Below are 13,086 nucleotides of genomic sequence, written 5' to 3' on the forward strand. Positions count from 1 at the left end.
CTCTGGTAACAACATTTCTTCTAGGACCCTTGCAGTCTGGGCACTCAGCTAGGTTTTGGGGGAACTGCCCTTCCCCACTCTGAGTCACATGGCCTGAATGGAGAGCTGAATGGAGCGTTTCCAATGACTCCGCCTCCCCGATGTCAATGATTGGTTGAGAATTTGTCATCCGCCTCAAAGCTGGGCCAATCACAGCCCTCTACTGTCAGGCTGTGTTCCCAGACCTGGCCAATCAGCGTCTTTGCCCAGAATCTTTCTTTTTGGAAATCAGAGAAGCCCTCTAACTGCTGTGGTCCCAGGGCTGTTGGTATTTGAAACCACAGGAGGGGATTAAGAGAGGTATGAGAACCAAGGAGAGGGATAGTAGAGACAGCTGTCCTTACTGAGGTATGGTTCTTGAGTCTGCATTTCCTTTTCCTGCTTACTTTAGTTTGAGTTGGGTTTCTGTTGCTTGAAACCAAAGGATCCTGGTGAATGTAGACAATACTTTGCAAACATAATAAACTATTTCCTAAGAAAATAAACATATGCATAGGATGCAAAATTTGCATAAACTTTAAGGGAACTATAGACCTCATCAGTGGGGTCTAAGGACCCCAATTAAAAAAACCCCTGCAGGGCTGGCCTGGGGGCTCAGGCCATTAGAGCTCCCTGCTCCTAACTCCGAAGGCTGCCAGTTCGATTCCCACATGGGCCAGTGGGCTCTCAACCACAAGGTTGCCAGTTCAATTCCTCCTCGATTCCTGCAAGCGATGGTGGGCTGCGCCCCCTGCAACTAGCAACGGCAACTGGACCTGGAGCTGAGCTGCACCCTCCACAACTAAGACCGAAAGGACAACAACTTGAAGCTGAACGGCACCCTCCACAACTAAGATTGAAAGGACAACAACTTGACTTGGAAAAAAGTCCAGGAAGTACACACCGTTCCCCAATAAAGTCCTGTTTCCCTTCCCTAATAAAAATCTAAAAACAAACAAAAAAACACCTGCACTGAAAACTATTTCTGAAAAAAACCAAAAAACAGAAAAACACCCCTGCAATGAAAGGATGGACAATAAAGGGATTGATTTGATTATGGCATTGTGGTTGGTCAATTTGACTTTCTCTAGTATCTCTGGATGATCAGGGGAGCATAGAATGTATAAATAAGCTGCTACTGGTCGGGCATAATTTTTAATTAAGACTGAAAAAACATGAGCTGAGCTGTGAGTGCAGCTACATACACCTTCCCTCCAGCCAGAGAAGAAAAAGAGTGAGAAACACGAAAATCCCATTTGAAACGGATGAAATTGAGACCCTGTGGGTTACATGAATTGGTCAGGAGAGACCATTTGTCCCTCCATGTAGACTCCCTTTTGGTCAACAATATTTACTTACGACCTACAGAGCTTGACCCAGGTAGTGAGAGCTGAAGGCAAATTTGCTATGGGGAAGCTGCACTTGACTTTCCAGGCTGAACAGCTTTCAGTTTGTTCTGCCAGCACCGCTTTTTCCTAACCCATCAACCTCTCCCAAGTTTTCTTCCCAGGCCACCTTGTTTTTTTTTTTTTAATGCTCCAGCTTTTCAGTCCATGTGTCCCTGTGCCAACACTCTTTAACTTTCTCTTTCACTCTCCATAGTTTGCTGAATTTTATTACACGTTCTTGGCTTCCTAGGAACCGTAATCCTCCACCATTTTCTCTTTCCTGTGGCTTCCCAAATGTATCTGGTTTGTTACTAGTGAATCCAATAAAATAGGCCCTTAAACTTTGCCTCTTGCTCCAGCCAAATTATATTGGCTGTTGCCAGGGCTTGGCCTCCAAGGTCAGGCTCCAGGGACTGAAAGTCCTGGATGCCAGCTCTCCAAGGCGCTCCAACTCAGTTCTGTCCTGATTTCACATTTCAACCAGAGGACATCCTGCCAAGTGACAGGCCACAAAACGAACTAAGCCCTTTTGTTTAAAATTTCCATCCTATGGTTTTCATGTGGCTTATATGTGAGTGTCTGCCTATAATAACAGGTACACAGATGCTCTTATGTCTAGTAACTTCTCCTCCATGAACACTGCAGCTCTTTAGAATGGGATTCCCACTCGGCTTGTAGCCATCTGCAGCTTACTTCAGCAGAATCCGCAGGCTCTCATCAGCCTCCAGCTTAATGAATAATCACAAGAAAAACACAGGTCAGCACCTGCCCACGGGCAGAGCAGAGATTGCTTTGGCTAAGTCAGGGTCTCTGTGTTCCCACTTTTCTTCAGTGCAAGAAGTCTTCGCTGCTCTTTCTCAGGAAGCTGAGTAAATTCCCTCTTTTTGGCAAATGACACCTTCTCAACGTTCCTTCAGGGCATTTTTTTTTTTCTTTTTGGAAATTGATTTTGTTTAAGCTACTGCAATAGGGAGAGTACCCCCGATCCACATTTCAGGAAGGTGGTGTTTTGCCTTAGACTTTTATAGGGAGGAATAGACGAGTTAGAGGTGAGGTGATTTGATTTTATAGTTGGGATTGTTTTTGTTCAAGGCTTTCTTCATAGGAGATAACAGGCTATTGACTCGCAGCACCCAAATCATGATGTTGTCGGCTCCCAATTATTTGCTCCACAGATATTTACTCGGGCTCTATGGGACACCACGAAACAAAGGTGTTAGTGTGACCATGAGCATGCCAGGAGCAAGTGGCTATGCCTTCTCACGTGGGGCTCCAGACAACTGCCATGAAGCTGGACAGTGCACAGTCATAAAAAGTAATATGGTATTAAATGGAGAGGGTGCATCTCATCAGGGAAGGATCATGGTGGGTGGAGGTAGCCGGAACAGCCTTTCCAGAAGGAGAACAGTGAGGACCTGTGGACATCAAAGGCTGCCTGGTAATGGAGCTGCTGGTTAGCGCATGGATTCTGGAGCCAGACCTTCTGGGTACAAAGCCTGCCTGTGGTTTGCTTGCTGCCTGACTTTAGAAGGCGGGTTATATAACCCCCGTGTCCCCGGTTTCCTCTATAAAATGAAGTAAGCAGCAGTACTGTAGTTTTCTATTGCAGTGTGACAACCTTGCCACAAACCAGTGGCTTAAAACAACACCCATTTATGGGCTCCCAGCGTTGTAGGTCAGAAGTCAAGTTTGGTGTGCCTTTCTCTGCACAGGGCTGACGGTGGAAGTGAAGTTGTCGGTGAGGTTGAATTCTTGGCAGGAGGCTTTGGGGAAAAAATCTGCTCCCAAGTTTCTTCTTGTTGTTGGCAGAATTCATTTCCTTGTGGTTGTAGGACTGAGGTCCTTGTTTCCTCGCTGGCTGTCAGCTGGGGGCCAATCTTAGCTCCTAAAGGTTGCTCACCTCGCCTGCCACATGGCCCCCTCCGTCTTCGAGTTGGCAAATCCATACGGTACTTTGAATCTTTGACTTTCTCTTCTTCAATCAGCTGGAGAAAACGCTCCGCTTTTAGAGGGCTCATGTGACTCGGTCAAGCACACCTGGACAATCTCCCCATCCCGTTGACGACCCTTTGTGGCAGTACCTGGAGCAGCATTTGTTTGACTGCTCAGGAGAAGGTGTGTGTTAGGCCAGGGCTCAGAACCTAGGGGGCTGTCTTGAGGGTCTGTCCACCACATGCACCTACCTCTAGGGAAGGTGTGAGGCCGGAGCTAGCAAGTGAAGGTAAAGTTCTTGGCACATATTCAGCATGTTTCATTCAGGTAGAGATTTGGATGCAAAGAATGAGCGAGTTGAGTCCCCAGGATCGGTGAGAACTTGGTTGGGGTGAAAGAGAGTGTTCGGGGTTGGGAACAATGGAACAACGGAAGAACAACATCCTCCACTTCTTGCCTAAGGAGTTTCATTTCGATATATTTAGAAACAGGAAGTGCCTGTCCTCCTCGGATGAACAACACTGAGATCCTTCCTACTTTTGCTGTGGTAATAGCCGTGGATGGGGCTTTGGAATGAGGGAGAAGGGGCCGGAAAATGGCCTCTGGATTAGTCCTCTCAGAACCCATCTGCTCAGAGCTCCTGATTTTCAGAAAAGTGAAGAGGCTTCCTCCAGCTACAATCCAGGGATGTAGAAACCACCAAAATAATAGCTTTTCCCAAACCAGCCAAGCAAAGCTCTAATTGGGAGAAGTGGGAAATAGAAGTCAGGATATTCTCACTCCCTCCACTAACCGCACACAGGTCGTGGTTGAGGTCCATCTCAAATCCAAGAAGGCCATTTCCTCTCTCAGCCTGGCATCATTGGCGGAAGAATCAGATAATGGGCCAGGCCCTGGTGACTCTGGGGAAAGGCAGATGGCCACCACCCATGAGTAAGAACTTGAACTTTTATCCACTCTGTGGGTTGAACTGCCTGCTACCTATAAATCAATGTTCCAAACGGTCTGGGCCAGCATGAGATAAGCAGGAAAGAGATTTTAAAAAGTGGGAGTGAGAATAAAGAGGTTGTATTTTTCATTCCACAGATGCCATGGTGGGAAGAAGCGTTTCGTTCAAAAACTCCTAGACTAGACAATTCTCACTTCCAGCTGATTTCTTTTTCCTTTCTCTTGGCTCTTTCTCGCCCTTCTCTTATATCTGCCTCAGCTTCTGGGTCTTCTCAAAGCTTCCCCCAGAAAACCGCGGGCTAATTTATTCCCCTTGAGCAACTGTCATTTTTGAAAAGCTGCCCAGTCTCTTCACTGTGATTTTCAAAGAGAGACTCAGGGCTGGACTTTCTTTCCATGCCAGCAAGAAGGTAGGAGTAGAGGTAAAGATAGGAGCTTCCAAGGGTGGGACACACACACACACACACACACACACACACACTTCTGAAGAATGCTGGATCTATAGTTGCTGGAAAATATAACCTTCCAGATACCTGAGGAAGATGTCAAGAAAGAAAAGCAGACAGTAGAAAACCCATATTTGTGTTGTAGCTGCTGGAGTTTCTACATGAGGGAGGCATGACCCTATTTGACCTTCCCTGTCAAGACCACAGGGATCCAAAAGAACCAACCAAATATATGTGCGGCAAAAGGCCAGGCCAAGCTGAACGATTTTGACATGTCAAAGGACACATGTTGTCTGGCTTGGGCAGCTTGTGGGCAGGGAAGAAATCCGAAACTCAGTCTCTAAGATGCAAGGCTAGCAATAACATGAACAGTTAGTTACCTGTGCTCCAGGTAAGTGCTGCCTTCCTTGATTACTTTGAAAGGAAGAGGCTTCACCTGGCTTATTGGTTTATGGTCTGAAGCAGTGAAGACTGCATTTCCTTTGTTCCCTGTGCTCTCTTCTCTTCACGATTCAAGACAGGTGCCAAATGTGTCATCGTGCCTGATGGAGCCTGGCGCTGGCTCACTTGCTGTGATTGTGGCCCACCACCTGACAGAAACACTTTCCCTGATTAAATTTTTAACCTGGATTGTGCCACATTTAGTTACATATTGAGGGGGGAAACCTGAGGAAGGGAGGGAAGAACAGCAGGTGGAGGAGGTTTGCAGAAAGCTTGTGTGTCGGCACACGATAGGACATCCTACACATGACACTTTTTTTGCATTTCGACTTCACTAAATATTGACATCCAGTTAACAAATATTGATTGAGAACCTGAAACATTCAAAACAGTGTATAAGCTCCCTGTTCCATGGTGTGAAATCAAAAAGGAATGTCAGAGGGAAAAAGACGGGCCATTACCTATCTCCTATTGGTAATGAGCCTAAGTTACAGAAAGATGATTTCTGGCTTCATACCATTACTTATTAGTGTAATGGTAGAAATAAATCACTCACTCAGACTAATGGTCTCTTCTGGGCAAGTGGTGAATAATGCTGACGTGGCTTCTTTTATTACCTGTACGTCTACTGGTCTGGCAGATGGTTTGCTGATAACGATTGTTTTGGATAGCAGTTAACGCGAGGCAATTGGATGCATGGTAGCATCCACGTATGTCTATAAATCCCTGGTTTTTAAATGTTGGCTGTGTTGTAGCTACAAATGGGGGTTTATCTGTGCGAGAGATAAGCTATTAGCAAGGCTGTTCCTTTCTTTCTTTGCTGTCCGTTCTAATTCTTTGTCTGCACCGCGATCTGGAGCCTTCACTGGCTCTGCATGTGGCAGCAGGCATGTGGGCTTCATCAGTGCTTTTACATGTCATCCTGTTTGTCAGGGCACTCTGTCCCCTAAGGTAATGTGTGGCTATCTCTCACAATAGAGCTCTGAGCGTGACTCAACTTCTCTCTGGTTAACGAGCCTTCCATGTTCCATTTGTAACCCTGATGTATGTAGTGATGCATGTGTTTATTAATATCGCACTGACGTTTGCAATGCAGTTTGGGTGCAGGTAGGATGTTCTCTGCCTCTGAGGTCCAGTTTCAACTGGACCCTCCTGCAGCTGACCACTTTGCTACGGCCCACAAATCTCACTTGCAATCCCATGTATTATTAGAAGGACATGATGACTAAATATCACCACTCTCACATTCAGCTAACCACATAAAACTGCTCAGTTCCCTCTGAATACAGCAAGGTCACCAGCCCCCGCTGATCTTCGATTAAATGACCGAGATCATTTCTGGTCAGTCAATGTGTCTTGGTGACACACAGCGGTGTAGCAAACCAACCTCAAAATCGATTATAGCACAGATTGGTGAGAAATATTTTTGCTTGTCTGCTTTTCTGTTCCTCTGGAACTTCCTTCAGAACCAAAGTATCATAGGGAAGTTTAAGGTCACAGCAAAGTGACTCAGTGAATGGCGATCTACATTGACAAAAGCAAGTGACTTTGCCCACAGCCCCTCATTCGTAAATCTGCAGGTAATTTTCTAAGGGCAAAATTTCTTAAGTTAACTGATCCGGACTCCCGTGGCTACTGATGCAATACAGGTAATACTGAAAATGACAGTGTCTGAGAAGCAACCACAAACTGCCTTTTTGTTGCACACAATTAGCGATGGAATTGAGTACCATTTTTTTTCTAATGTAAAATCATCCGAGTGGCAATTGAAATTCACCAGTGATCCCATAATTCTCAGCCTCTCTTTTTACTTTCTGAAGCTTCGCCCCCACCCTCCCCGCACCCGACAGTCTGTCTCAGCACTCCAGAATAATGAGCAAACAGTTAAGGCTAGCACTGAGTTTCTACAGAGATTTGTTGCTCTCCCCATCCTCTGGAAGGACTATAAAACCACCCGATGACATCTCATTTGGAAGCCTCTTGTATTAAGAAAAGTGAACTCTGGATGTGAGTGATATTTGGACAAGTGTGTACTTCAAGACAGAGTCCTAACTCATATGACAGCTTTCTGCCGTTAGCTGGGGATCTCAGAGTCCATCTTCTCCACCCCCCCCCACACCCTTGCTCTTTTACAAAAACATCCTTCTTATTTTTATCCTAAATATGTTTGGCATTTTTTCCCCGCCCGTACACTTTGCTTTGGGTTTAAAAAACTCTCAGGTAGATATTTGTTTCCTCTGTGAAAGCATCACGCCACAGATCTAAGTCAACCCAAATCACCAGGATAGTAAAGCTGACTTCAGGTTATAACCCTTACCAGAGAGGGACAAGCCACGTTTTCAATAAAACGGAGCGATGACGGTTTACTTTCTGCCCCAGCTGACCTCTCCTGATCGCTGACAGGGCAGAGGAATAAGGAAGGGGGAAAGAGCTGCGTTTTCAGGGAGAAGCCTCGCTTCCTGGAAGGCTCTCAGATCTGCCCAACGAGCAGAGGTTAAGTGCTGAATTCCAACTAGCTCTGGAATTGCTCTGTTTGGAAACCTGATTCTGGAAAACCGAAGTCCAGCAGCGGCTTTCCACACCAGGACAAGGAGAGAGAGGGCGGAAATGGCCGGGGGGGAGAGAAGTCTGGCTAAGGAGTGAACTACAAGAAGCTCAAGAGAGGAGGGGCTGGAAGCATTTCTTGCCTGTGCTGCTGAACAGAAGAAACTTTTTCTTGCACTGAGATCTACTCGGGGCTGAACTCTGAGGTCCGCAACAGCTGGTGGGGTCTTGGAGGGGAACACACTCGGACCTCAGGGCCAGGGCTGGAGCGCTGGGCTAAGCCGCGGCAGGCCAGGGCCGGGGGCAGGGTGGTGGTGGGGGGGCCGCGGGAAACCGGGGCCGGCGCCTGCGCCCTCCCCTGCCCGGCGGGGTCCTCACCTGTTCCAGCGGGCCACCTTCCTCCGGTAATACCGCAGCGCCTCCTGGCTGGCCAGGAGCGAGTCTTCGGGCCCGAGGAGAGGCGGCTCCTCCGGGACGTTGTACAGCGGGTGGGCGAAGAGGGCCTGCAGCTTGGAGCCGGGGCCACCGCGGCCGCTATGGTCCCGCTCAGTTCCCCGCCCGGCTCGGGAAAAGTTGTGCGCGGCCGTGTGGAGGTCCGCGGCGGCTGCGGCGGGGTCCGGGGCCGGAGAGGACACGCGGCGGGCGCAAGGGCAGCCCCGCGGGCGCTCCCGGGACCGCAGCTGCCGCTGGACCTGGGGCCAAAGGTGGAAGTAGAGGTCGGCGGAGAGCAGCGCACCCAGGAGCAGCAGGGTCAGCAGGCGGTCCCGGCGCAGCCCGAGCATGGCCCCGCCGGGCGCACGGGCGCAGAGGGCCGCCTGCAGAGCCGCCGGCCGGCTGGGCTCGATGAGGCCGGAGTGCTCACCGCGCCGGAGAGCTCCGCTTTTGATGGGTGTCACCCTTGAACTTGGGGACTGGGTGCAGGGATCGCAGGGGCTCGCAGTGTTGGCGGGCGTTCCTTGTCAGCGCGGAGTGGAGACCAGGGAACGCTGTCTCCCTGGCCCGTCTCTGGCTCGTTCTCTCCCCGCGCCCGCCCGCCCGGGAGACCGTGGCAGGTGACGGGCCGGGGGCTCGGGTGTGGCTGTCCCCGCGGGCGGACGGGCGGGGGGCGCTGGACGACTCCCGGCAGGAGCGCACGGCGCGGGCGGCGGGGCTTGCCTCTGGGAGGAGCAAGGCGGCCGCCGAGCCTGGGCCGTCTCTCCAGAGGATGCTGGCGCTGCGCGGCTGCTGCGACTGTTCCCTCGGTTCCTTCGGCGGGCGGCGGGGACGCCCGTGCCCCGGCTCCTCCCGGCGAGCTGGTCTGAGCGCCCGACTCCAAGAGGCAGAGGTAGCGCCGGCCTCCCCCGCCTGGCCGGGCGCCCGCACCTCCGCCCACTCTCAGCTGGCACCTGCCTCTGGCGCAGCTCGCCAGCCAACTCCGATCCCTCTGCGGGCTCTGCCCTTCCACCTGGTCGCCCAGCCGATTGTCGCGCCCATCCCCCCTCTCCCAGGCCTCCCACTTTCCCTGCTCAGAGTTCAGTCCAGACTTTTATGGGGACTCGAGCGGTGTGTGTGTGTGTGTGTGTGTGTGTGTGTGTGTGTATGAGAATTTCATTTCTGTTTAATTTCATAATCCTGTTTAATTTCATTTGTGCTTTTCAGAAAAAAGACAGCTCCCTGAAAGCCTTTCTCCTGTAGATTGGCTAGGTGTGTGTGTGTGTGTGTGTGTGTGTGTGTGTGTGTGTGTGTGTTGTCGTTTCTCTCTTCGTTTCTTCCCACAGAGCACATACCAGATCCATAACAACTATGTGTCATGTGCCTGGCTCCTAAATAGGGGCTCAGGAAACACTTAGTGAATGAAAAAGTTTGACCTTTAAAAATAAGGCACCAGTTTTACCTAGAATCTTGGAGATTTCCTGTTTGGATGGCGTTTGATTCCAACTGTGCCTGTGCTTTACAAAGAGGAAATTTTTCTTGCACCCAAGGTTGGAGGGGCTTCCTGATGACCCTACTCTGAACTTTTGCATTTAACGTGGTGTGAAAGTAGTCCACCCAAGTGAATCCCTGGAGGACACATGTTAGGCTTTCTCCTGGTACTCTGTGAGGTAATTTACACTCCCCACCCCATTTTCCTTTTGAAGAAGGGGGAGGGAAAGCCCAGTCTTGAACGCCTGGCTCCTCTATTTAATGACCTGGTAGGAGAGTGAAGGTCAAATCTGACTGGGGAGGTACCCTGCCCTCCTGAACGTTCAGGAAAAAGCATTTTTTTTATTGCCTGAGCTGCCTGCCGAGGCAGCAAACCTTCCCATGTATTTTAATCTTACTCTTTAACCACCTCCTTCCCTTGCTGGATTCAAGCACCTCAGACACACTCTGACTTGTGGGTTCAGGCCAGAGTTCTCCCCGCCTGTGGTTCAGGGGAGATTCTCATGCCCTCCGCCAGCCTCTCATCTGTAAATGAAGATGACAATAGAACCTACTCCATAGGGTTATTGTGTGGCTTCCATGAGTTAACGTATATAACTTGCTTGGAACAGCCCCCAGCACTGTGTGAAATATGTGTTTGCTACAAATAGGATCACTTCTTGGTTCCTGCAGGGTGTTGGGGTAGGTTAGAGGCTGTTCATGAGTGGGAGAATAAATAGAAAACTATGGAAAAAGGAAGATACCAGAAAGGGACTGTTTTTAGGAACACACAGTGGTCGGAATGACCAGTCCACGTGTTAAGTCCAAGATGGTACTATTGCCAGCTGCTTCACTCATCGGCATTTGGTGTTGGGCATTTTTAAGGTTTCTTGAACCACCTCCTTCTTTTTATCTGGAATTAAATTTTAACTGGTCTCCAGTTTCTGAGAAACTATGCAGCTTCTGACATGTTATGGGCAGTGGGTGAAGAAGTCAGGCGCTGAACGGTGCTGCATATGCAATGACTAGGTGGCAAACTGGTTTGCATTTTTCTGGGCTGGCAAAGGAGATGGATGTGAAGCCATCACAAGTCTTGTAATTTTAATTCTCTGCCATCCCCTGGGGTCATGCCCCCTGAATGGACTCTTGTCTGGCCTCAATTCAGGGAATAAAATTCCTAACTCTACTGGAGATGATCTAAACACATTTTCCTGCCCTGTAAAAGTCAAGGGCAAAACTGTATGTGGAAGTCAGATATTACGTGTGAATGAGGTTGGGTTGGGAGAGTGGCCATCCTGGAGGCAGAATTGGCAGTCAGATGCAACTATCCTTAAGGTTTGTCTAAATCTCTCCTTTTCCCTCCCAGAAACGAGCATTTCCTTTCTGCTCCTGCACTGACTCTTTGTTTCTTCACCTCTGGCTTTCCTTACCAGCCTCATATACATCCCCTCCATTCACACCCAAATTGTCCCCAACTGCTGTGTACGGGGACCCATCGTTCTGTTTCAAGCCTCTCATTGCAAGTCCATACCCCCTTTCCATTTCTACTGTTCTTGAAAGTACCCATGACCTCATCATTTCTTTCTTAGACTTTTACAAACAGGCTCCTTCCTGGTCTCTCTGTTTCCAGTATGGCCCCAAGTCAGGGCCCACCTTGTGTTTTGATCGAATCAAAACTCTTGCCAGAGTTAGCTTTGTAGCATGCAGATGCAACCATGATGTTCGCATGGTTGAAAAGCCTCCAGAACGTCTCATTGCCTCAGGATTAGGGGACTTGTGATGTGACTCTTCATGGTTCGGCTTCTGTCTCCTTTTCCAGCCTCATCTCCCACCTCTCCTTTATATGACCCCCAGTTTTTACCCCATAGTACTTTATGTAGTTCCTTCCCCAAGTGTTTCATGTTCTCACAGACAGGCCTTTAAGCAAAAGCTCTGTTCTGTTTCCCCACCTGGAGAATATTCATGGTCTACTCAAGCTTTGGTCCCCCTTGTCCCATTTTCTCTGATGTTTGTCCTCTTGTCCACTTATCTCAGTGCCGTGTGCTCTCACATACTCTCACGGCTATTCGCATGTACTCCTCTTAAACCATTGGCTATGTTGTGTGTAGTTGTTTGTATGCGTTATGGGTTGATTTATGTCCCCCCATAATTTATTTATATGTTGAAGGCCTAACCCTCAGTACCTCAGAACGTGACCTTATTTGGAAATAGGGCCATTGCAGATGTAATTAGTTAAGATGAGGACATCTTGGAATAGAGTGGGCCCTCGATCAAATGTGACTGGTGTCCTTATAAAAAGGGGGAATTTGGACACCGACAGATGCACACAGGGAGAACCCCGTGTGAGGATGAAGGCAGAAACCAGGCTGATGCTTCTACAAGCCAAGGAACACCAAAGATTGCCCGCAAATCAGCAGAAGATGGGTAGGAGACACACAACAGATTGCCCCTCAGAGCCCTCGGGAGACAACCCTGCTGACACCTTGGTCTTAGACTTCCGGCCTTGAGAACTGTGAGACAGTACATTTCTGTTGTTTAAGCCACCCAGTTTGTGGTAGGTACTTTGCTACCACAGCCCTTGTGATCTAATACAGTACGCATGCTTACCTTCCTCACTGGCGCTTGACCTCTTCAGCATGGAGGGAAAGCGGAGCTCTGAGGACAGAGACTCTCACTTGGGGGAATGCTCAAGAAATTTTCGCTGCGTAAATGAAGGGAAACCATAGAGGGCAGGGGTCTAAGGCATCTCGGCAACCAGAGCGTCTTACATAGGGCTTGTACACTTTGTACAGAGGGCTTTATTGGTTATAATAAAATAACATAGTTTGGGACCCTGGAGGAGACACAGAAGAAATGTAAAACATGGCTCCTGCCTTCCGGCATCTTTTATGATTATTAGAGAAACAAAATCTGTCTGTACCAATAAGACAATGCAGAAAAAGTACCAGACAGTACACTGAGAAGATTAGGGAATATGTGCCACACTGCACGCTTTCAGAGGAGAAATGCAAAGGGCACTTGTGTTTCCTTTCCGTCTAGCTAAATATCAAGCTCTCTACTTTCAGGAATTAAATCATGAAAACAAGAGTCCACGTTTAAACACAAGAATGCCTCAATCCGTGAAGGTTGTACTCTATTTTTATCTCACATATATGTTCACATGTTGTTTAAAAGACTAGTTGTTTTTCATTTGTGGGGTTTTCTACACTGGACTGTAACTCCATGAGTACAACGTCACCATGCTTTTTCCTTCCTTTTCTTGCTTTCAAAGGCCTTTTGTCACTGTATGGGTGTGTGTGAGGGCAACGTTACCTTTAGCTGCCAGCTGTCTCAGCGATCAGTGAGGGAGGAGGGGGGCAATTAGATGACAGATCCAAAACAGAGTGAGGTTAAGAAACCTGATACAGATTTTGTGTTCTACCCAGTCTCTTTTCTCATTCTGAGCCAGGAAGTCCAGAATTTTCCTATTTATGACCAAAACATAATAC

General features: G+C 48.6%; 1 protein-coding gene across 3 annotated transcripts in view; it reads right to left on the reverse strand.

Moving 5' to 3' along the window:
* FAM20A (FAM20A golgi associated secretory pathway pseudokinase) overlaps positions 1-9,166 on the reverse strand; it is a 41,845-nt gene extending 32,679 nt beyond the window's left edge. The window contains exon 1 of one of the 3 annotated variants that reach the window (XM_033091153.1): positions 8,096-9,160. In XM_033091153.1, coding sequence (XP_032947044.1) covers positions 8,096-8,499 — 404 coding nt within the window. In that variant the 5' untranslated portion in view covers positions 8,500-9,160. Of the gene's footprint in view, positions 1-8,095 lie in introns of all 3 variants that reach the window. The other 2 variants (XM_033091154.1, XM_033091155.1) reach the window with 2 other exon arrangements.
* Positions 9,167-13,086: the final 3,920 nt, after the last annotated feature.

This window comes from Rhinolophus ferrumequinum, chromosome 21 (assembly GCF_004115265.2).
Source record: "Rhinolophus ferrumequinum isolate MPI-CBG mRhiFer1 chromosome 21, mRhiFer1_v1.p, whole genome shotgun sequence".
Taxonomy (NCBI): Eukaryota; Metazoa; Chordata; class Mammalia; order Chiroptera; family Rhinolophidae; genus Rhinolophus; species Rhinolophus ferrumequinum.